The sequence below is a fragment of the Brassica napus genome, chromosome A2, assembly GCF_020379485.1.
Source record: "Brassica napus cultivar Da-Ae chromosome A2, Da-Ae, whole genome shotgun sequence".
Lineage (NCBI taxonomy): Eukaryota > Viridiplantae > Streptophyta > Magnoliopsida > Brassicales > Brassicaceae > Brassica > Brassica napus.
In genome coordinates this window covers 21,719,778-21,744,628 of record NC_063435.1, presented here as the reverse complement: position 1 = coordinate 21,744,628, position 24,851 = coordinate 21,719,778, and the positions used below count along the sequence as shown (strand labels likewise).

Sequence of the window (24,851 nt, the reverse complement as noted above, 5' to 3'; positions counted from 1 at the left end):
ATTATTTTTAAATTTAATATCTAAAAGAATATACAAAATATATATGACGTTTTTAAGTTGTCCAAAATACTTGAAAATATATACAAATATTTATAAGTACATGTTTAAAATAACTAAACGACACTTATAATACCTAAAATACTTAAAATATCTATTGATTTCCTAACCAAATATTTAAGCTTAAACCAATTTTTATGTTAAGTTAAAGTATTTTGACATACATTATTCAAATTTATATGTTATATATTATTTTATTTTTAGATTTGAAAAACCTTAAAGTATATATGAACTTTAGTTTTTGAAAAAATGTAAATAGGTTATCCGAAACCAAACCCAAACCAAATCCGCAAAGATCCGAACCAAACCAAACCCTCAAGGATTCGAATCGAGCCAAATGCTACTTAATGTCCACCTCTAATCAAATGTAAAAAAAGTTATTGATAACAAAATGTATATTGTTTATAATATTTAGTTACTATATTTTTTTTTGAAAAATTATTCCGTGCAGAAGGCAGATTATCATCTAGTTAATTCTTAAGTTGGAAAATTTAAAAAGTTGTCATGATACTAAACCTAACTACAAAAAATTTAGTATATCGGTCCGCACTCTTATAGACTGGTCCAAAATGTGGCACGTGATCTCCATCCAAAAATGCTGTTACGCGGAGATTAATGGCTAACACTATTTATTTTAAAATATAATATAAAATTATGTAGAAATTATTAGATTATGGGCCTTAATCTCTAAAGTCTAAAGAGATTATCGTATGATTTATTTTTCTATTATATTCATTGTCAGATCGAGGCCGGCTAAAATAAACAAGGGTAAACATTTTTATAATTATTACTCTCTATATGATTAATAATCATCGTGATAGCTGTTGGCAGATCTGAAAGCTGTCATATTGTTCTCAGATGCAATATGTAGAACTTGCAACTTTTTATTTTATGAACTTGCAAATATGGGTTTATCATTCATCTTGAAACGATTTTTTGATGGTTTAAACAATTTTATTTCGTATTTTTACTGTTAAGCTCAAAACTTAACACAACGTTATTTATTTCGAAAACAGTGGATTTTTAGTGTTAAATTGTCGGTAAAGTCAAATTTTACTTTATAACAATGTAACTCGAATGACTATTTAGATTTCTTGTGTACGGTTTTGACTTTGAGTGTTCGATTATTTATTGTACAATCTCGATACAACCTGATAGAAAAAAATCTCGATACAACCATACAGATCATAGTGGAGCTGGATACAGCTAAGCCACTGTATAATTTAGAACATCAATTAGTTTTTTTTTGTTGCTAAGATAGAACATTAATTAGTTGCTTCTTATATTTATCAACTTCATGCAGGAATGTGACTTGAGAGCCTCATAACACATTAATCATAACCAAAGCTGCCAAGAAATGGATGCTAAAAATAATCTAAGCCCTATATGTCGTCTCTCTCATCCGACTAACCCTCACACCCTCTCTTCTCGAACCATTGAAGACAAACCTAAGTCTGTTTGTTTTGTGTGTTGCAGAAAATTGTTTACGTGGAGAGATGATTTTTATTTCTGCTGCACCACCTGTGATGTGGAGTTTCACATAAATTGTTACATGCAACCAAAGAAGCTCATACACCCGTATCATCTTCAACACCCTCTCGTTTTCATAGATAAAAATAATAAAACCCAAACTGATAAATGCTCTTGGTGTGGTTCAAACATCACCAGCTTTTACTATCGTTGTCCCATTTGTAGCTTTTGTCTGGATATTTCTTGCTCCTCAAACTTCCCCTCTCTTACTATGTCAGATCCTAAAAGCCATCACCATTCTCTCTCTCTTTTTCCACGTCCCCTATTAGTCCCATGTGATGCTTGTGGGTTGATCAATCAATCGGATCCAAGCTACGTTTGTTTTCAGTGCAGTTACATTGTCCATGAATCTTGCATCAACTTACCACGAGTTATTAAGATCACACGTCATCAGCATCGTCTTTCATATACTCCGTTCCTCTCCCATGCAATTTGGTCATGCCGGATATGCCACAAGACTGTTGACAACAAGTATGCTCAGTATTCATGCAACCATGAAGGTTGTTCTTATGTAGCTCACTCGAAATGTGCGACTCATTTAGAAGTGTGGAACGAGAAAGAACTTGAATGGGAGCCTGAAGAACCAGACGATAGTGAAAACGTTGCACCATTCAAGAAGATCGGTGTTGGTTTGATAGAACATTTTGTCATGAACATCATCTAAGACTAGAGAAGTACAAAGATCATGCGGACAAGACATGTCAGGCGTGTGTTCTTCCTATTGACTCACGTGACTTCTACAATTGTATGCAATGTGATTTTTCTCTCCACGAGGTATGTGCCAACCTTCCTCGAAAATTGGACCATGCTTTGCATAAACATTCGCTTATCTTAGACACGTCTCAAGAAATTTATGATGACGTGATATGTTCAGTTTGTCTTCGAAAGTTCAGTGGTTTCTGGTACAAGTGCATAGAAAACGATTGCGTTTGTATGTTTAGCGGTGTATATCGAATAGATGTTCGATGTATTTCTCTTCCTGATTATTTCACCCATAAAAGTCACAAACATCCCTTATGTTTGCCCATATGTGAGCTCCGTCGCAACAAGGTCAAATGCAACGCTTGTGAGAAAGGTGGTTGGCCATCTCATCTGCATTGTACCACATGCGACTTCGATTTGTGTTATCAATGCGCTACATATCCTAGCGAGGTACGCTACAAACACGATGAGCATCCTCTCACTCTTTGCTATGGTGAAACCGTGGATGCCAAGTATTGGTGTGAGATTTGTGAGAAAGAACTAGATTCAACAAAATGGTTCTACACATGCAACAAATGTTGTGTCACTGTACACCTCGATTGCATGTTTGGGTTCTTTGTTCGTATGAAGCCTGGTTTCACATTCGGTTACAATGGTCTAATGGTGAGAGTTCTTGGAAACACTAGCAGCACTCGGCCTATTTGTGATGGATGTGAGCAGCGTTGCCCGGCTCATGTGTACTACAAAGTCTACTGGCGCAGGTATAAGCTTGCTTCATGTTCTTTAGATTGTCTAAATCAAGTACTTAAAGGAAGGATTGGCAAACAAGAGCTTTTTCCTTAACATGATCAAAGTCTTTGGCGCAGATTTGGATTCCTTTGTTTTACATTTGCCCCCTTTTAGTCTTTCTTTATTTATATTACCAGTTAGTAGAACAATGGTTTTTCATTACGAGTTGTGATTGTAGATCTTGAAATGTTAATATAGATCTTGCAATCTTGTACTCCTCTTCTCTTTTGATGATATTGCTTTTGAAGACTCTTCTCCTTTTTGTTGGACTTTAATTAATTAAAGGAAGCAAAGTTTCAGACAAAACGTTTCGGTTATGAGTCAACATATGTGTTGATTAAAAAGCACCGCTTGGGTTAAAGTATACGTTGATTAAAGGTACCATTTGAGTCATTATATAAAGTGATCAAGTGCAATACGAGAAAGAAAGAGAAGAAGAAAAGAAGAAAGAAGATTGCTGAAAATCAATTGGATTTAATCTTCTTCTTTCCCATAACAAATTTCTGAAAGAAAACTCAAAGTAAAGTTTGGTAGAGTTTCAGTACGGGTGTGTTGTACGGAGATCGGTAGTTGTATCCTCAAGATATATGCCTACGTAACTACACACACCATTGTAGGGGATAAATTCTGTCTTAGGAGATTGATTAGGCAAGCCTCTATCAAACCACAAACGGTTAAGTTGTGAGAAGAAGAAACATAATCATCTCGTAGCTTTTTATAAGGGTTTTTAAAATCAAGTAAGATTTATAAGAGTTTATAAACTCAAACATATTGAGTATATAAAATTAATTTGCATCTGTATTTTAAATAACAATCTAAGACATAAATTTCCTTTGTTCTTTTAAAAGAATCAAGATGGATCAATCTACTGCAATTGTGAAATGTCACATAGAGAAGCCTTTTGTTTTCCGAGGAGTGGATTTCAAAATATGGCAACAAAAGATGTTGTTTTATTTCATGACACTGAATCTGGCACAGTGTTTGACTTCCAAAGGACCAGAGTTACCTGTAGAAGGTGATATTCCTGATGAAATCGTTAAAGCTTCAGAGGCATGGACGCAAAACGAGTTTTTGTGCAATAAATATATATTCTTAACGCTTTGGACGATTCTCTCTACGATGTTTATCATATATTCCAAACTTCAAAACAGTTGTGGGAATCATTAGAGAAGAAATACAAGTCTGAAGTTGCAAGCGGTAAGACGTTCATTGTGAGAAAATTCTTAAACTTTAAGATGAGTGACACTGTTTCTGTGGTGAAACAAGTGGAAGAAATTCTAATAAGTCATTGTTCATGAAAGATATGGGATTGGCTGTTATAATTCTTGAAATTAGAGTTAAACAAGAGTCAGATGGTACATTATTCACTTACTCAATCTCATTATGGGTAAAAGAAAAAACAATTACAATGGCAAGTCAAGACGTATAGACGTGGACATGCATGACAATTGCTTTCCAATGGGGTGATAGCATTGGATTACATTAGATCAAAGAATAACTTGGTTGATACTTTGACCAAAAGCCTATCTAAAACCAAGTTGTTTTCATTTCGAGGGGAATGAGTCTCAAGCCAACATAATGAATCATCACTTGATGGAAACCTAACCTAGCAACATTGGAGATTACATGCTCTAGGTTCAATAGGCAAACTAGTTGGGGAAGACTCAAGACGTTTTACACATTTCTCATTCCTATGAAATAATAATGTGTATCTATTGATGATTAAGGGTTGAATAATTTATTCTTAAAAATGTTAGTATCTTTTGTAGAAGAGAGATAGAATGGACTATCTTTAACTAACGTTACCTATATGGGAGTGGTTTCTGGTCGCACCTATGAGAATTGATATGGCTAAATTCTCTAGAGCTCTCACGAAGTCAGGATATGTTCAGGAGCAAAATGAACACAACTGTATAAACTAGAAATTTGCTGATGAGATATGTGTTTCAATTATTGTCTTGGTTTACTATAAAATGTGGTTAATTTAAGACTGTAGTTCATTACCCACAAAGTAAATCCGATAAGTTGTTACTAGTAAATGTTCAAGTCCAAAAGACACATTTTCTATGCATCTTTGAATTTTGATTTATTTTCTATTCAAATGTAGGGGTATTGTTGAGTTTGAATAGAAAATGTGGGGGTACTGTTGGACTTTACCTAATTAAAGGAAGCAACGTTTCAGACAAAACGTTTCGGTTATGAGTCAACATATGTGTTGATTAAAAGGCACCGCTTGAGTTAACATATGCGTTGGTTGAAGGCACCACTTGAGTCATTATATAAAGTGATCAAGTGCAATACAAGAAAGAAAGAGAAGAAGGAGAAAAGATATAAGATGACTGAGAATAATTTGAGTTAATCTTCTTCTTTCCCATAACAAGTTTCTGAAGGAAAACTCAAAGTAAAGTTTGCTAGGGTTTTGATACGGGTGTGTTGTACGGAGATCGATAGTTGTATCCTCAAGATAGACGCCAACGCCAACGTAACTACACACACCATTGTAGGGGCAAAATTCTGTTTTAGGAGATTGCTTAGGCAAACCTCTATCAAACCACAAACCGTTAAGTTGTGAGAAGAAGAAACATAATTATCTCGTAACTTTTTATAAGGGTTAATAAATCAAGTAAGATTTATAAGAGTTTATAAACTCAAAATATTGAGTACATAAGATTGATTTACATATGTACTTTGGATTAATACTCTTTTAAAAACTCATACGACATTGCTGTCGGAGACTCCTCTAACATTTCTCTTGGTTTCTTATATTCATCACAACTCCAAATGTGAGATCGACCATAGACAAAATGTAGTAGTATAAAGAAATGGAACTTGAAAGCACCCAAAAACTATATGTCATTTTTCTCATCTGTTTATCCTCCCCTAGGGATGTTAAAATGGGGCAACCTAACAGGGTTAGCCCTAACCATGTATCAAATTTTTTAGTCATAACCATTCCTTTTGAGACAAAGCTCAAATATGGTTAAACATAATTAGCTCAGGAGCTTTATAGATTTGAGTTTTTAACTCATTGATTTTGCTTCACACCAATAATATTTAAATAAATATTAATAAATTACGATAATACAAAACCAATTTTTTCACTGAAACAGCAAAATGTTTTTTTCCCCGACAAAACAAGTTTTCCCATCAAAACTGAAAAAATTAAGTTTTTTCTGCTAAAACCATAAAATTAATTTTCTCGCCAGATTCAAGTTTTCTGGTTAAAACGATTTTTTTCACGAGTGTTGAATGAGAGAACTTGAAGGGGATTTCGAAAAACGAGATGATAGTGAAAGTGTTGCGCCAGTATGATCTGATTTTATCAAACATTTTTATCATGAAAATCACTTGACGCGTGAATTACAAAATGCTGCAGATGTATACAAGCAATGTCACTTGGTAGGAGTATGTGCAGTGCATCACTTAAGCGCGTGATGTCTACTTTGTATACAATGTTATTTTCTCTCCACAAGGGATGTGTTAATCTTCCTTATAAACCTAGATCGTGTTTTGCATAATCACAAACTTGTTCAAGATCTCTCTCCGCTAAACGACTGTGATGACATAAGTTGGTTGAATTGTCTTCAAAAGTTCAGTGGCATCATGTACAAGCGCACATAAAAAGGTTGCTCAAAATGAATATATATCTGCTGGAACTCAATTTTAAGACATAATGTGCCGATATTTTTTCAGGCATCTTTATCGGGCAACTTTATGATAAATTAGAGTTTGTTTGAATGAGAAATGCTTGTTCTATGTTTGTTGTGTGACATACACAAAATGGAAATGGCGAATTGTTGAGTTGTCCGAAGAAGTAGAAACCTTGGGACAATTGTAAAAAGGACTGAACCCAAACTAAACTATGCGCGCGCCAAGCCGAGCTGATATGGACTCTGGCTTAGGTTCAGTTTTGAGTGTGGATTCGGGTATATGGACATCGGTCCAATAATCTTTTTTTTTTGGGTTATGTTTAAATATCTGATCAATATTAATTCAAAGTCAAAGATATTCTTATTCAGTTCAAAAATTGATGAGAAATTTTGTAACTCCTTTCTCTCCTTAATATTCAAATTAAATTGAGAAATAAGACTTCACAATATCTTTGACTATATTCTATTCTCTCATTTAAAAAACACAACCAAGAAACAATAATCTCGACATAATCTTCTTTCTTTTTTTAATTTTCTATATTTTTTTGTCATGTTCTTTAGCTTATATTATGAGTAACGTGGAATAGTAGATGTGCAATTATATCTTGCGAATCTGAGCATTACAAAACCGTCATACTATACTATGGAGTGTAAATATTAAAAAAAAATGAGAGATTTGTCATCTCTGCATCTTTATCAGTTTATTTTAGTAGTAATTTTGATTTATGTTTTTATTATTATTCCAAATATCATTTGTTGGTATTGTAATAAAGTAAAGTTCCTACAAAATCTACTAGATGTTCTCTGTATTTCTTTTTCTGATTATTTCATCCATAAAGTCATTTAATCCCTTATTTTTTCCATATTGGAACTCCGATTCAAAGCGAACATCTGCAAAGGTTACAAGAATCATTGTTAGGGATCCCACCTACAGTGTGCTACCATGCAAATTCAATTTGTTATTGATGTGCTACATTTTCTTTCTAATCAGGTATGCTGCAAACACGATGAGCATCATTTCTTCCTTTGCTACTGAGAAAACGTGGATATAAAACATTGGTGTGACATATGTGAGAAACAAGTTGATTCAACAAAATGGCTCTACACATGCAACAAAAGTTGTATTACTATCCACATTGATTACATATTCCATCATTTACATGAAACCCGCTTTCACATTTGATCACATCTATTACAAGGTGAAAGTTCTTTTTGCAACAATAGAAGGACTCGGCATATTTGTGATGGATGTGGCCACAGCGTTATAAGGTATGCCAACGAGAAGAATACGCTGGTTAATTATTCTTTAGACTGTCTAGAAAATTGGTTTATTAAATTGTTAGGAGAATTCGTGAAAGGTTTGTATATATCCTCTATATATTAAAAGAGAAGCATTACAACATATTTTTGTAGCCACATGTCATCATCACAATCATTCTTAGAATCCTAAGAAAACTATGTTGGTCCATATAAATATATAATAAGTTTTTTATTAAACTAACCATAAATTAATCATAAATATTTTTCATTGCTTTCTTAAATAAAAATCACAGAATTACCTAATATGGCTAAAGTATATATGACAATTAATGATTTTGAATAATAAAAATTTGATAAAAATCAGTCTATTCTCTATCATTTTAATTTATTTTAAAATAAATTAAATAACCACATTAACTATATAATAAAAATTTAATTTTTTCGTATATGTTATATTTTAAATTTTAAAAAACAAATATAAATGACTAAAGTTGTTAAAAATCTTACAGTGAAATATTTGTGATCCATGGTTTAAAATTTATGTTATAACAAGATACAAATGATTACAAAATTACATAAATAGAAAGTCTCATTTAATAAATATTATATATATGCATATTAATATTTTTTTTTAAATAAATTATATACCATATAAAATACATAAGTATTTTAATTTTGAATTTGATTTGAAAATTTTTGATAAACATTTTGAAAAATTATTGACAACTTAATATTTAGATTTTAAGGTTTGCATTGAATGTTTTTAAAATTATAAATTACTAAAGCTATTAAACATCCCATAAATATTTTATTATTATCATTGATTTAAAATTTTTGTTATAAAGAAATACAAACGATCAAAAATAATATGAGTATAAAATATTTTTTAACAGATGTCAATATTAAAAATGTACTATATGTCTATGTTAATATCATTTAAACTTAATTTTATAACATATAAAATAAAAAAATACTGTTTGTCTGGATAAATAAAATTTATTTAAGTGTTTGTATCAATTTAATTATATACATAATAGTTACTAAATTTTTAATTATTCAATATATATTTATTATGTTATAATATGTAAAAAAATATATAATCCTTAAAAATAATTTATATATAATATTCATCCCGCGCACGGCGCGAGTCTTAACCTAGTGTCTGGCATTGTCCAAGACTTTACAAAGATATTTATACAAGAGTTTAAGTAATCTAGGATGGAAATATTCTATATATACAAATGTGAAATCTCCATAACATAACTTCGGATTTCTACAATACATAAAAAAAAAAAGAGAATGTAAAAGGTATATGTCATTGTTATATAATTCATCAAAGCCAAATTTACACACAAGGACTTTGTGAAAAATCCAACTAGGTAAAAAACCTCAGTATCTTGTCTTAATTCTCACTTTTAACCCCTGTCTATCCTCATTATATACAAGAATATATCATATATTTACAGTTACTAGTTATCAAACAAAGTTAAAACCTTTTATGTTGTGTCTTGTATTGAGCTATTTACCTACTCTTTTGAGGATGTCTAATATATAACCATTAACCTTGAAATGTAACACAACCTCCTTCTTCATTGCCGATCTAACCTCATTGCAGTGGAGATCGGTAAGGTATTCCCTTTCTAGGTCTTTTTCTCAAAGAAGTATAAGTAGGAAGTTCTGTTGTTGATGCGTTTACACTCTGTGGATTTGGAATGTTATTCTCTACTCCTGAAATGTTGCTCGAATTCTCTGATTCCATTACTGTATGCTCCCCTCCCTTCTCAAAGCTTCTAGAAGTTCCTGCTACCTTTTAATTGAATATCCCAAAAACATAGAGAAAATTAACGTTTATAATGTCTCATACTTTTTCTCTGTAAATAAACAGAGGATTTCAACTAATAAATTAGCTATTTTAACCCAACTTAACACCAAAGATTCGTCCTTTTTATCACAAAAACAAAAACAGAACAAGAATGATGAATTGGGTAATGTTGTACCTTGCAGCCAAGAGAGCAGAAGCAAAAGCAATCGTCAGCAAGGCCACGAGAACAGACATCGCAGGCATTAGTAACTCTAACTCCTCTAACGCGCTCAAGCTGAGGCCTTTCATTCAAAAACACAACCTTTGCGCCGTCGATCACATACGTCTGAACGCTCAAGATATCTAAATGCATCTGAATCTCGTTGACCCTTATAACATTGTGATACGACAATCTCCTTATCTGTAACATTCAATATAAGTTTCTTCCAAATGCAATATATATATATAGCGCACCTGGATGGTACGATGATCCTTGTGATGTTCAAGACAGAGAGGGCAAAAGGAGCCATTAGTGCAGTCCAAACAATACATATTGCATTTGTTTTTAGGTGAGTCTCCATGAGAGTCGCATTGAACAAAGAAGTGTTCTTCTTTCAGTAATGGTTTCAGCCATGGAGGCCATTGATTCTCTTCTTCCTCTGGTCCACCTACACCCTGAGATAAACAAGATCGCTCGTTCATCTAACAGTAACAGAAACACCATTGCTTCCACATATCCTTTATGGAGTTAAAGAGACTCTTGAGTGGCTCCTTCACGTTATTTATACACAAAAACAGAGCATTTTCAGCAGAAACTGAAATTTGAAAATTTTGACAATATGAAAAGAAATTAGAGAAAGACCAAAACTTTTCTTGGTTTCCCGTAGAAACTTCAGTGATCAATAGTAAGAAGCCAAATATTAGAATCGATAATGCATTGCGAGTAGACATTGAAAAACAGAGTGAACAATGGAAAACAGAGTCAAGAATGTCATGATCTTGAACGTACCATGCTTCTTATGCTCTTAGGCTTGATTTCTTGATTTGGGTTCTCGTGGTTTTCGATCGCCATTTTTGAGAATGCAGTAAGTTAATGTAGGAGATGGATCTAACCATCCCTCAAGGCCCAAGGAATAGGAGGCCTGGCCCGGACCAATGAAAGCGACGGCTCGGATAGCCGGCTTAGAAGGTCAGTCTCTCGGCTCACTTCTAGAGTACCTCGAGTCGACCGTCGTCGACTAGGAGGCATCCGGCTCGGCGATCGCTCGGATTAATACGGGCCCTTCGGCCCAATGAGGAAGGCCCACGAAGACGACCTAAATTAGGTCAAGAACGACACATCAGAGGATTATATAAGGAGAAGGAAGAGGAACGAGAGAGGGATCCGAAATCATCTGACTAACACTTGGCGGCTAGATTAGGGTTTTCACCTTTGCTCATCTTGCCGATATCTGTATCTCTCCGGTAACTCATCGAGTTGCCGGCTTCTCTTCTGTCGCTTTCTCTTTACTTCTCTTGTAACCGACTGAAAGTCTCTCCGACCATAATAAAACGTCTTTGTTAAACCCACATCTTTTTATCACCGTTTTCCGATCAAACAGTTGGCGCCCACCGTGGGGCCTTTAGCAAAGTAACGTTAGTACCATGGTTGTCAGCAACGACAGTTCTTCGTCAGGCGAGGAGCGCGAAGCTCTCGAGGTGATGCCGGCTCCCGAGGTAACACCCACGCCTACACCAGCGACTCCGCTCCCCCCTCCGGCGTCTATGGAAACCATCTTGGCACGCCTCGCTCTGCAAGAGGCGGCGCAGAAGGCGGCGGTCGACCAAATCACAGCGATAGCAAAAATACTCGCCCCTATCGCTGCAAACGCCGAAGCTTCAACGGCGCAGTACCGTCGACACCTGTTCGCCACTGAACGGACCACCAACGTCGCTCCCGCGCGGAATAACAACGACCAGAGCGCCGGTATCGATAACCAGAGCGCCGGCAACAATATCAATGCCGACACCGCAAGCGAGCTGGCCGCGTTGAAACAGTCGGTCCTCGACATCAACTCCAAGATCCACCAGGTGACGACCTCGGCGCCCCAAATCGAGCACGTACTCGCGGAGTCCCTCCGTACGCCCTTCACGCAGAGGGTCACCGCCGTACGACTCCAGAAGATGGAAAAACTTCGCCTCCCGACTTTCAAGGGTCTCTCTGACCCTTCTACTCATGTCACGTCCTTCAACATAGCGATGCGGCGCGCAAATCTGACCGACGAAGACAAAGACGCCGGCTTTTGCCAACTTTTCGTCGAAACCCTAGAAGGACCGGCCCTTACTTGGTTCACAGGCCTCAGAGAAAACTCCGTCGATTGTTTCCACGATCTCTCGACGGCCTTCCTGAAAAATTACATCATGTTCACCAACCAAGAAACGACCGTGTCAGATTTGTGGAACCTCACTCATACCAGCGGCCAAAGCCTCCGCGACTTCATGGAGAAGTTCAAGGCTATCGTCTCGAAAGTTGATATTCCTGACCATATCGCTGTCGAGTCTCTGATGAATACTCTGCACGTCGACTCCACGTTCCGTCAGGATCTTTACCGATACCCGACGAAATCTGTTTCCGATGCCATCGCTCGCTCGAACAACTTCATCCGCATGGAAGAAGACACAAGAGCAAAATTCGCAAAAGAAGCAGCAGCGAAACAACGACCTGCCCGAACAAACGACACCCACCCTGAGCCCCGCCAGCACTCCTCCGGTGGGAACACCACTCAGAAACGAGGCTACGTTAGTTCGGTGGGCGACGAGGAATCACCAAAAACAGCAGCTGTCACGCGAGAGAAAGCCTGGAATCACTGGGACCGAGACTCCGCCTCGAAACAGTCGAAGTCGTCCGAGCCAACGAGTTCAAACTCCGAAGAGCCAAAGAAATGGTGCCTCTACCACAAAAGGGATTCCCACGATACAAAAGAATGCAAAGTCCTCATCGGGCAATTCTTCGACGGGATCACTAACGGAACGATTCAAATGCCCACTTCTCCAACAACACCAAAAAACACCAAGAGCTGGAGTAAAAACAAGGAGAAGAAGGCACAGAGGTCTCAACCAAACGCGGCACCGAGCGAGGAAAGAGCGAGCCCTGAGCGCACTCCTGTCAACAATGTTGGCCCCGCCAACGACTCGTCAGAAGACGAACATCCGCGTCGCCGGCGGCGAGTGGACGTCATACTCTCTCATCCTTGCGACTCCTCTGACGACGACTCCTCGGCAGTACAGCCAGATCTACGCGAGAAACTGAACAGCAAAGTCGAGAAGTCTCTTACTACCACGACAACAGATAAAGACCTGCGTACCCTGTTGAAGCGAAAGAGCGCTACAAACGAACACGTAGGAAGCGCCGACCTCCGCACAACCATCTCAAAATCCAGCACCAGGAGAATAGGTCAAGACGGCGACCTTCGCGACCAGCTCAACTCAAAGGCCGATGACCTGCGAATCCAACTAAACCGTTCGAAGAAGTCCGATCTGCGACGACGTCTCGAGTCAAAAAAGAAAAAGCCCGCGGAAGCTCCTCAGTTCGAGAACACAACCGACGATTTAAGGAAGCAACTCGAATCATTGCGAGCTACCCGCACGCCAAACATTAGCGTCATAATGGGAGGATCGCCTCCTTGCGGCGACTCAGTTCGAGCCGTCAAAGACTATAAGCGACAAGCCACCACTTCCAAGAAGTGGCCACTTCCAGTCGAGAATGATCACCAGATCACTTTTTCGGCACTAGATACCAAGGGTATCCACATGCCGCACAACGACCCCCTCCTCGTCGATCTCGACATCGGAGAGTGCCTAGTCGCGAAAGTACTTATCGATACAGGCAGCTCGGTCGATCTCATCTTCCGCGACACACTCGATAAAATGGGAGTCGATTTAAGAGATATGAAGCCTTCCTCTCGCACGCTCACTGGCTTCAACGGAGCCTCAGAGCAGATGATCGGAACAATTCGTCTCCCAGTATACGCAGGTGGCATAACCCGCACCGTCAAGTTCTCCGTCATCCGAGCCAAAGCACCATACAATGCCATCCTCGGAACACCATGGTTGCATTCCATGAAAGCCGTTCCCTCGACGTACCATCAATGCGTCAAGTTTCCCGGCAAAGACGGAAAAACACAGACGATACGGGGAGATCAACAAGCCGCGAGAGAACTGCTGATTGCAACTGTAAAGATGCAGCAACAGGCTTCCCTCGTCAACTCCGTCAGCAAACCACTCCACAAGATATACCCCCAGAAAGAGGAAGTTCGAGAAGTCGCAATTGATGAATCCGACCCAACGAAAATCATCCGAGTGGGCGTATACCTGTCCGACGACTTGTGTTCAAGGATCATCTCTTTCATCAAAGACAACGCTTCAACGTTCGCCTGGAAGACCTCCGACATGAAAGGGATCGACCCCGCAGTTACATCCCATGAACTGCACGTCGACCCCACGTTCAAACCCATCCGACAGAAGCGACGGAAACTCGGTCCAGAAAGATCTAAAGCAGTGAACGACGAAGTCGACAGGCTCCTCGACGCAGGTTTTATTACCGAAGTCCGATACCCCGAGTGGTTAGCCAACCCGGTCGTCGTCAAGAAGAAGAACGGCAAATGGCGCATATGCGTCGATTTCACGGACCTCAACAAGGCGTGCCCAAAGGATAGTTACCCACTCCCTCACATCGATCGTCTGGTCGAGTCAACCGCTGGCAACGAACTCCTAACCTTCATGGACGCTTTCTCAGGCTACAACCAGATCCTGATGCATCCCGACGATCGCGAGAAGACGGCATTCATCACCGACAGAGGGACCTATTGCTACAAGGTGATGCCTTTCGGGCTAAAGAACGCCGGCGCGACCTACCAGCGACTCGTTAATCGAATGTTCGCTGACCAGCTGGGCAATACCATGGAAGTGTATATCGACGATATGCTAGTCAAATCACTCAAGGCCGACGACCACCTCAATCACTTGCGCGACTGCTTCAAGATCTTGAACGACTATGGGATGAAACTCAACCCGGCCAAATGTACCTTCGGTGTCACTTCCGGAGAATTCCTCGGCTACATCGTCACTCAGCGAGGAATAGAAGCCAACCCCAAGCAGATCTCAGCGATTCTCGACCTTCCAAGCCCGAAAAACAGCCGCGAAGTGCAGCGACTAACAGGACGCATTGCAGCTCTAAACAGGTTCATCTCGCGATCGACCGACAAGTGTCTTCCCTTCTACGAGCTACTAAGGGGAAACAAGAGGTTCCTCTGGGATGAAAAATGCGAGGAGGCGTTCAATCAACTCAAGCATTATCTCACGACCCCACCCGTTCTATCGAAGCCAGAAGCCGGCGACACACTATCTCTCTACATCGCCGTCACCGCCTCTGCCGTCAGTAGCGTATTGATTCGAGAAGATAGGGGAGAGCAGAAACCAATCTTTTACACAAGTAAAAGAATGACGGAGCCCGAGACGAGGTATCCAACACTCGAAAAAATGGCCCTGGCCGTCGTCACCTCGGCAAGAAAACTGCGACCCTACTTCCAGTCGCACACGATCGAAGTACTGTCAAACCAACCACTCAGGACGGTTATGCAAAATACCAACCAATCGGGACGGTTGACCAAATGGGCGATGGAGCTAAGCGAACATGACATCGTTTATAAAAATCGCATAGCAGCAAAGTCGCAAGTCCTTGCCGACTTCTTGATCGAGTTAACGCCAGAGCTGGAACAAGACCTCATCCTACCAAGCGTAAACTGGATCCTCCACGTCGACGGTTCATCCACGAGTAAAGGATCAGGAGCAGGAGTGCAATTGCAATCACCAACAGGAGAGCTAATCCGGCAGTCGTTCAGCTTCGGCTTCGCGGCATCAAACAACGAAGCTGAGTACGAATCCCTCATCGCGGGGCTTCGTCTCGCCAAGGCGGTGAAAGCAAAGCGAGTCAGCGCTTACTGCGACTCTCAACTCGTCGTAAGCCAGTACCTCGGTGAATACGACGTCCGCAACGACAGGATGGACGCGTACCTCAAACTCGTCCAAGACCTCACGCGAGACTTCGAGTTCTTCGAACTCACGAAGGTTCCTCGCGGAGAAAATGTTTGTGCCGACGCCCTTGCCGCTCTGGGAAGCAAGTTACACGACCAGGTCAAAAGGACAATCCCGATCCATAAAATCGAGGAACCGAGCATCGATACGAAGGCAGAACAGGCCGCGATTATAGCAGCGATCAACGACGCGATGGATATTGACGAAGTGGAATCCCCCTCGCCAGATGATCACTCAACGGATTGGCGCAAGGAACTCATCGATTACCTCGCGGAGGGTTTACTGCCCGTCGAAAAATGGGATGCCCGGCGGCTGAAAAGACGCAGCACACACTACGTCGTCCTAGACGGGGAACTACACCGATGGACTGCATCAAAGGTACTACTCAAATGTATCGCCGGCGACGAGACGAGACTCGTCATGGCCGAGACACACGAAGGAGCAGCAGGCAACCACTCGGGCGGGCGAGCTCTCGCACTAAAAGTGAAAAACCTCGGATTCTACTGGCCAACCATGAATGCCGATTGCGAGACATACGCGCGCAAGTGCGATAAGTGCCAGCGTCACGCCAAAACCATACACAGCCCAACGGAGTTTCTCCACACCTTGACTGCTCCATATCCATTTATGAGATGGGGAATGGACATCATTGGTCCAATGCCGGCATCTCGACAAAAGAAGTTCATCCTGGTCCTCACTGATTACTTCACCAAATGGGTTGAAGCCGAAGCCTATGCCAGCATAACCGACAAGGAGGTACAACACTTCGTCTGGAAGAACATAATCTGCCGACACGGGCTCCCATACGAGATAATCACGGACAACGGTTCGCAATTCATCTCGCATCACTTCAAGGGCTTCTGCGACAGATGGCGCATACGACTCAACATGTCGACACCGAGAAACCCGCAAAGTAATGGTCAAGCCGAATCGACGAACAAGACCATCATCGACGGTCTGAAGAAACGACTTGACTTAAAGAAAGGATGCTGGGCAGACGAACTAGATGGTGTCCTGTGGTCCCATAGAACCACTCCTCGCGGAGCGACGAAAACTACGCCGTTCTCAATGGCCTACGGCATCGAGGCGATGGCTCCCGCGGAAGTGAACGTGACGAGTCTACGCCGGTCGCGGATGCCACAGAACACTGAACTCAACCGAGACATGCTCCTAGATGCACTCGACGATATCGAGGAAAAGCGCGACCAAGCACTACTCCGCATCCAGAATTACCAGCATCAGATCGAGAGCTATTACAACAAAAAGGTCAAGTCGCGTCCTCTCGAAATGGGCAACCTCGTCTTAAGAAAGGTCTTCGAAAACACTAAGGAGTGGAAGGCTGGCAAGCTCGGAGCCAACTGGGAAGGACCATACAAGATAGTCGAAGTCATCAAGCCAGGAGTATACCGCCTCGAGACTTCGACAGGCGAAGCAGTACCGAGAGCCTGGAACTCCAAACATCTCCGCCTTTTCCACCCTTAGCCTGGGAACACCAACCCGAGTGAATGCGCCACAAAGGCCACTTTCACTCGCACATACTAGTCGAGTAAAAGCACCATAAAGGCGGCTTTTACTCCAAAAAAAAAAAAAAAAAAAAAAAAAAAAAAAAAAAAAAAAATGAGTGAATGCGCCACAAAGGCCACTTTCACTCGCAATCTAAGAACTACGAATGGCTTGATTCCCGCAAAGGGATACGTAGGCAGCCCAAAGAAAAAGGGTCCAGCCGAAATAAAAAAAAAATATAAAAACCCTCCCCGAGGAATCGATCTCCGAAGCAGACGATCACTTAAGCGATGCCTACTCGAACACGCCCCGGCTCCTCGAACAAACGTATCGGCACTCGCATCCCACGATTGAATACGTCCTGATCAGACACGTATTCACGGGAATCGACCGCGTTGCGACCTAAACCAACACGGCCGAGACAATGACTCCGATTCATCCTATAATTTAACTAAGTAAGGTCTGGCCAACCAAACGCTTGAAAATTACATCGGGATCGACGCGGAACCGTCAAAGTCGAAAACTCTTAATTAACGATTTAAGCTTAAAAATGGCAAACGGTCGCGACTCAAAGAGGTCAACCGAGACAAAGTCATAACAAGTTTAAAATTATAATGATTCGACATCTCGAACAATATTTACACCGAACGAGCAGAGTCACTTCAAATCTTGAGAAATCACGATTTCGATAGACAAATCTAAAGTAAATCAGTCTAAATCACCAAAAGAGTTCGAGATAGCGAGAAAACAGCAAAACAAAAGCCTCGAGGGCAAAGGTTCAAAATAAAAACAACAACAAAAGTCCTCCGGGACTCAAAAGAAAACAACACACAAAAGACGTTAACCCTCTCGATCGCTCTCACGGTCATTGAGGGCAGAAAGTTCTGAAGCCCTAACACTCGACTCGCGAGCAACCGGAGAGACGTGCATCTCATCTGATCTCGGGACCTCTTCAAGCATCCCCACATTCTCTCCTTCATTGCCTCGACGGGATCCTTCAGCCGAAGTGTCCGAAAGTACGAGCAAAGGAGCATTATCTTCAGCAACAAGGTTCCCTCGGTTAGGCGTCTCTCCCTCAAACGCAGTCGAAGGACCCTCGACGTGGGAGGGGGGGTCTGCGTGCTGTTCTTCAGTCGGATGCGTAAGAGGAGTGTGAAGAGTCAGCGCAGTCTCAGGGTCGATTAAGCCAGCGTTAGACCCATATGGATCAAGACTCGCCAAGATTCGAGCATCCACGAACTGAGAGTCCAACACAAGAGGAGAGAGTATGAGATCTTCCGCAGGTATCTCGCCCACTTTGAGTTTCTCGGCCTCTTGTTCGTATTTCCTCTCCTGCTCTGCGAATATCTCGATAACAGATTGCGAGATGTCGCTCCCAACCCTCCTTAAGGATTCAAGACATTTCCTGGTCCCAAAGGCTTGGCTATGGAGTAACCTAGCTTTATCATAGGCATCCCGCTGTTCTTCTCGGGAACGGATCCTCGCAAAGCGACGGTTAGCTTTCGCAGCCATCTCGGCCTCGACTCTCCCCCTTTCCTTCGTGACCTCTAGGATTCTGGAATCCCTAAGACGCTTCATCTCTCTTTCATGAGAGGCAGCGAGCGAAGCCTTCTCACCTTCGAGCTCCGCATTCTTCTGCTCTAACTCATGGATGACTCCACGAGAGGCCGCCAAATCGGCTTTGAGCTCATCCCTTCGAGCAATTGCGCGAGTGACCATCCCGTTAAGTCTCTCGACGTTGGCCTTCGATGCACTTAGCTGACGAGCAGAAGCCTCTTCTTTCTCCGCATGCTCCCTCTTGGCCTGCTCGAGCTCGTTCAAAGCCCCCTTCAGCGCAGTATCATATTTGTCGACCACGATGTTCATTGCGCTATCCCCCTACGAGATGCGAAGCAACGAAAACCGTAAAGAAATGGCACTAGAGGAACAAGGGAAGAAAAAGACAAAAGGAAGTCAAATTACTCACCAACAGCTTGGCCCTTGCAGCCTCCTCGTACTCGCCCCCGAAGACGAGATCCTCCACAGCGGGCAAAGGTTTCGCCCTTCCTCTAAACTGACGAAGGAGCTCCCCGCATTTTTCCGGAACATACGCCAGCGGAGCCGGCCCCTCGTAGTGAAAGTCAACTCTGTCGGGAAAGCTGACTCCGGGCACCCTCCTCAAAATGGCGTCACCGCGAGAAGAGGTACCAGTCTGGACGGCCCCGATATTGGGACGGGCTGGAACCTCTGCGTGAGGAGACATCGGAGCAGGAAGTTGCTCCTCGCCATCAGCTTCATCGCCGCGCCCTCTTATCAGAAGTGGCGACCCCTCAGATTCCTCTGCGAGGTTGTCTGAGCCCGCATCTTCAAGAGAAGTCTCAGACTCTTGTCCGTCGACGGCTTCTTCCTCGTCGCCTTCTTCTCCAAGGGCCCTATCTGCGGGAACCTCTTCCTCGGGACGAAGTTCTTCTTCCTGGACGTTCTCCCCCTCAGTTTCGGTCGGTCCCTCGAGATTCCCTGATCCCTCGACAGCAGACTTCTTCTCTGTCCTCTTTCTCTTCTTCTTCGTTTGGAGTTCACCTGAAGGAGGAACGCCGCTCGTTCCCTCGGCACTCCTTTCGGTTCCCGAGCCACCCCTCTTCCTTTTTTTACCCTTCCCTGCGTCGCGGGTATTAGAAGGGGGAATCGCGTCAGCGCGAGGAACCGCTACTGACGATCCTCCCCCACCGATCAACCCCAGCTGGGCAGACAGTATCGCACTCAAATCAGGAAGAGTTCCCATCCTCTTTGCCTCGGAAATTTGTTTTTGGATGTCCTTCGGGAAGATATCTAGTCGTTTGGTACGAATAGGAAGAACGACCGGAAGATCAGATCTCCACTCTCCTAAAAACAGAAGGCAGAGAGGTCAGGGCGCAACGAGTGAAAATCGCGACTAAAAGAATATAACTCAGAGCTGCGAGAGAACGTACTTCGCGCGATTCGATCTTTAAGCTCACGGATCTTCTTAACGGTGATCTCCGACCAACGATAGGTTCGAAGCAGAGATACGGCACGAACACTCTTCAAAAAATCTTCAGGATAGATCGGGGAGGTAGGATGGCCAACTGCATACAAAGCGAAAAAGGAGACACGATTAGAATCAATAAGTCGCTTACGGTTTGCGACAGAATATTCTACCGCAAGAACGGTTCCAAAGAACTCGACAATCGTTTTGTGGAGGTTCCTCGAAGGCCGAGCTGTCAGATCTGAGGAAGAAGTAAGAACGCTGCCAGTTCTGCGTCTTGTTCGGATGACCGGCGCACACGTTGCAGTTCGGTCGCATCTTCACCGAGTAGGTGCCGTCTTTCATGTCAGTTATCGAGGTCATCTCTTCAAACGACCTAACGCTCATCGGCATGTCGATCTGCTCCGCCAAAATCGACAAAGTAACTGCTAATCGCAGCGAGCCATTCAGGAGTTGACTGATCGCGATATCTCGGCGCCTAGCGTATGCTGTGATCAGTCGAGGAATGGGAAACCAACATCGAGTATCTCCCTGAAAATAGGATTCATACACCGTCTGATACCCGATCGGAGGAGACCAGGGCCTCTGCTCTTCCGTAGGAACGAGGAAGGTCACGCCTACAGCGCCCGCAGCCCGAAGAACCCTCTTCACGCTCCCCAGGGTAGATTTTGTCTTCTCTACGCCTTCCCAATCTTGACCGGCCAAGAAAGCAGGACGCAATAAATCGGGATGGAGTTGAGGAAGCTCTTCAAAAATCCCTTCGGGGTAAAAGGTAGTCGGAAGCAACTCGGCCTCAGAATCATCGCCTTCCGAGAGGCCGCCTCCCGCGGGGGGAGTACTCGGGGTGACCGAGTCAACAGGCATCGCTCCGCTTTGCCCGTCCCTCGAACATTCCATCGCGTCTCTCGCAACGACGCTTTCGCTCCCTTCTCTCGCGAGCCTTGCAGCATCCGCGACCAGAAGTCTCTGGGAACGAGATAGATTAACCGTATCCATCATCGCCGCGCGATGAATCACCTCCGGATCGTCGACACGATCCCCGTCGGGATTCCTTGTCGGACTCAGCGTCGCGGCGACTCCCTTCCCCTTCTGCTGCCTCGATAACCTCGGACCCGACGACATCGCGGAACGGAACAGTGAAGAGCGCTTTGAACAAATCTAACAAACGCTTAGAGATATAAGGTAAGGAGAGAGAAAGTACCTTTGATCGCGGAGAAAACTTGAAGAAATAAGGGGGGGATCTGCGTATTTATAAGGAAGAGAGAGGGGGGAAACTCGAGGCGTCATCATTAAGCCTAAACGGGCCTAAATGGGCCTCGAAATTCTCCCTAAAAACCCAGCCGACTCTCGCGGCGTTTCGACTTCTCGATGCATTTATGAAGAAAGAAAAAGGGAAAAATTCGAGGTATCATTATTAAGCCTAAACGGGCCTAAATGGGCCTCGAAACTCTCCCTAAGATCCCGATGGCTTCCGCGACTTTCCGGCTCTTCGTCTTAATTAATCGACGGCTATCCTAAAAACGGTTAAATCGACAATTAGCCAAGACGACTCAACGACTCCGAGAGAAGGCATTACCACAGCCTTTTCTGCGACTCATCGACCCCTCGCTTTAACCTCCCGACAGGACTCCCACTCCTTTGAACCCCCATGTTCTAGAATCCATCATGAGCTAAACGACCTTCGCTCACTGATGGACCGGGGGGACTTACTGTAGGAGATGGATCTAACCATCCCTCAAGGCCCAAGGAATAGGAGGCCTGGCCCGGACCAATGAAAGCGACGGCTCGGATAGCCGGCTTAGAAGGTCAGTCTCTCGGCTCACTTCTAGAGTACCTCGAGTCGACCGTCGTCGACTAGGAGGCATCCGGCTCGGCGATCGCTCGGATTAATACGGGCCCTTCGGCCCAATGAGGAAGGCCCACGAAGACGACCTAAATTAGGTCAAGAACGACACATCAGAGGATTATATAAGGAGAAGGAAGAGGAACGAGAGAGGGATCCGAAATCATCTGACTAACACTTGGCGGCTAGATTAGGGTTTTCACCTTTGCTCATCTTGCCGATATCTGTATCTCTCCGGTAACTCATCGAGTTGCCGGCTTCTCTTCTGTCGCTTTCTCTTTACTTCTCTTGTAACCGACTGAAAGTCTCTCCGACCATAATAAAACGCCTTTGTTAAACCCACATCTTTTTATCACCGTTTTCCGATCAAACAGTTAAGCGACGTGGCTTTTCAGAGTCAGCCCCAGAACTTTTGTAGGAAATAGGTTAAAGGGTTGTAGAGAGAGAGAATGTGAGAAATAGTGAAAAAGGGTTTAAGAAAGCGAGAGAGATGAGTTTCTTGCAGAGAAGAAGTTGAGAAGAGCAGAGAGAGAGAGTCGTTCTTATCCTCAGTTTCGACTAAACCAACATATATTCCAAGCCTAAGATTGCGTTTGTTATGAAACCGAACCTAGCTCCAAACCTCAAGTCCATACCTAAGAATGCGTTGGGTTCAAGGAAATATCTATTTCTTTTCCTTTATAACATGCATAAAATTATATTTTGTTATTAAAGTTTCTGATTTTTTTTTACAAATATGTTAAATTTAATACACGTGTACAAAGCTTTTATATATATATATTTTTTTTGAAAAATTAGATTTTTGGTGTCTTGCGAACCAAATTGTTGGCAATCGTTTGTGTCGTCAGCATGTACACTAAAATTTGATTTTGGAAGAAAAAAATGTTTCTGTGTTTTAGAACGGGACAATTTTGTTTTATTTTTTGGATTATTAATTTTTATTTAATTTTATAACTGCAGTATGTGATTTCTATAATATTATTTCTGAAGTCAAAATTTTATATGTCGCATTCACGTTCACTTTCACATAATTTATTACATTGATACCCTTAAAGAAATCGATAAATGATTTTAATTTTATTATTGATATTATATATATTTTATATGATAAATTGATAATTTACTTAATAAATTAAATAATTAAACAATAAATAAATTAATCAACTGTTTAATTAGTATAATCTATACTATTATTTGCGAAGTAAATTTTTACAATGAAGCTCTCACGTTGAAAGTTAGAGTGGTTAATATCGTTTATACCCTTAATGAATAAAATGTATAAATAAATTAAAAAATAAAAACGAAATTTTAATTGATTTTGATTAGATAATTGATTATTATTAAGAATAGTAAGAATTATCCAAAATCTGAAAATATAATTTAAAAAAAAAGATAACTTCTGTATATATTGTATTGTTATCTGAAAAAGTCTTTAAGTAAAAAGTTAAAAACATAAATTCAATAACTAAATATTAATTAAATAAAATTATTAATTATATAATCTATACTATTATTTGCGAAGTAAATTTTTGGAATCGAACTCTCAAGTTAAAAGTTAGAGCGGTTAATATCTATTCTACCCTTAATGAATATTTAGATTAAATTTATTCAATATAATTATTTTAAAATAATATAATAACATAGATATCTATATTAGTATATATTAATTTTGGTTTTTTTTATATTGACAATAATCTCGCTTAGCCTTTCTATAGGTTTTATTATTTTCGGTTACTTAAAATTTTATTTATGACTGTAATTTTGGATAATAAGTAGGATGGAGGAAGAAGAGGTATTAGAAGACAATAGAAAGAAAAAAGATACGACCAAAGAGATGAAGTTAAATAGGTGATCATCTAATCGCTTGATCAACTTTTTTTTTCTGAAAGAGCATCGTTTGACTTTGATCAACTTTGTGTCATCTCTTTCTTAAGTTATGTTTGTCAGTAGGTATAGTTCATGCATTCTGTTAAAAAGGAGAAGGATACAACCAATAAGATGAAGGTTATCTAATCGTTTAATCAACGTTTTTTTTGGTAAAAAGTTTGATCAACTTTGTGTCCTCTACTTCTTAAGTTATGTTTGTTAGTAGCATGAACTGTTTTATGTTTTCTATTTTTGGTTACATCTTCATAGCACAAAAAGGAAAAATAAAGAACAAGGAAAGAAAAAGATGTTGAATTCTATTGTAATCATGATGCTGATCAAGAAAAAGAACCATTATATATTTAATTATAGTTAACATGATAAACAATTGGCCGAGATTTGGTTGGTTTTGAGTCTTTTGACATGTGTTTCGTAGTTATCTTTTATCAGATAATAATAAATTATAGTATATCAAATATTATTTAACATTAATAAATAACTAAATTTGCTAATATAATTACTTATAAATTAAAAAGAATATAATTGAGTTGATAATTATCATTATATAAAAATAGTTTATATTGTGTTATCTATAAAATTATTTAATCATAAATTCAAAGTTAAAATGAATGATTTTTCGCATTCGTTCATACCTTTAATATATTTTTATATATAATTTAATTTTACATTAATAATATTAGAATTTTAAGAAATAGGAGAACTATTATATATTGTGTTGTTATATTGAAATAATATTTTTTATAATAAAATTTTAAAAGACTAAGATATAAAATA

The 24,851-nt window shown here is 40.9% G+C and overlaps 2 protein-coding genes and 1 pseudogene across 2 annotated transcripts; 1 reads left to right on the top strand and 2 right to left on the bottom strand.

Annotated features, from left to right (window-relative positions):
* The first annotated feature begins 241 nt into the window (after positions 1–241).
* Positions 242–5,784, top strand: LOC125588694 (annotated as a pseudogene).
* Positions 5,785–9,204: 3,420 nt separating this feature from the next.
* On the bottom strand, positions 9,205–10,908 carry LOC106423713 (protein RGF1 INDUCIBLE TRANSCRIPTION FACTOR 1). Its single transcript, XM_048760394.1, has 4 exons — positions 10,799–10,908; positions 10,264–10,464; positions 9,986–10,210; positions 9,205–9,795 (listed from the first exon to the last, which is right to left on the bottom strand). Exons 1-4 carry the CDS (start codon positions 10,859–10,861, stop codon positions 9,595–9,597), a joined length of 690 nt encoding a protein of 229 aa, XP_048616351.1. The 5' UTR covers positions 10,862–10,908; the 3' UTR covers positions 9,205–9,594.
* Positions 10,909–17,549: 6,641 nt separating this feature from the next.
* On the bottom strand, positions 17,550–20,178 carry LOC125588689 (meiosis-specific protein ASY2-like). The gene is made up of 2 exons (XM_048760388.1): positions 19,331–20,178; positions 17,550–19,242 (listed from the first exon to the last, which is right to left on the bottom strand). The coding sequence occupies exons 1-2, from the start codon at positions 20,123–20,125 to the stop codon at positions 18,205–18,207; spliced, it is 1,833 nt and encodes a 610-aa protein (XP_048616345.1). The 5' UTR covers positions 20,126–20,178; the 3' UTR covers positions 17,550–18,204.
* Between the last annotated feature and the right edge of the window lie 4,673 nt (positions 20,179–24,851).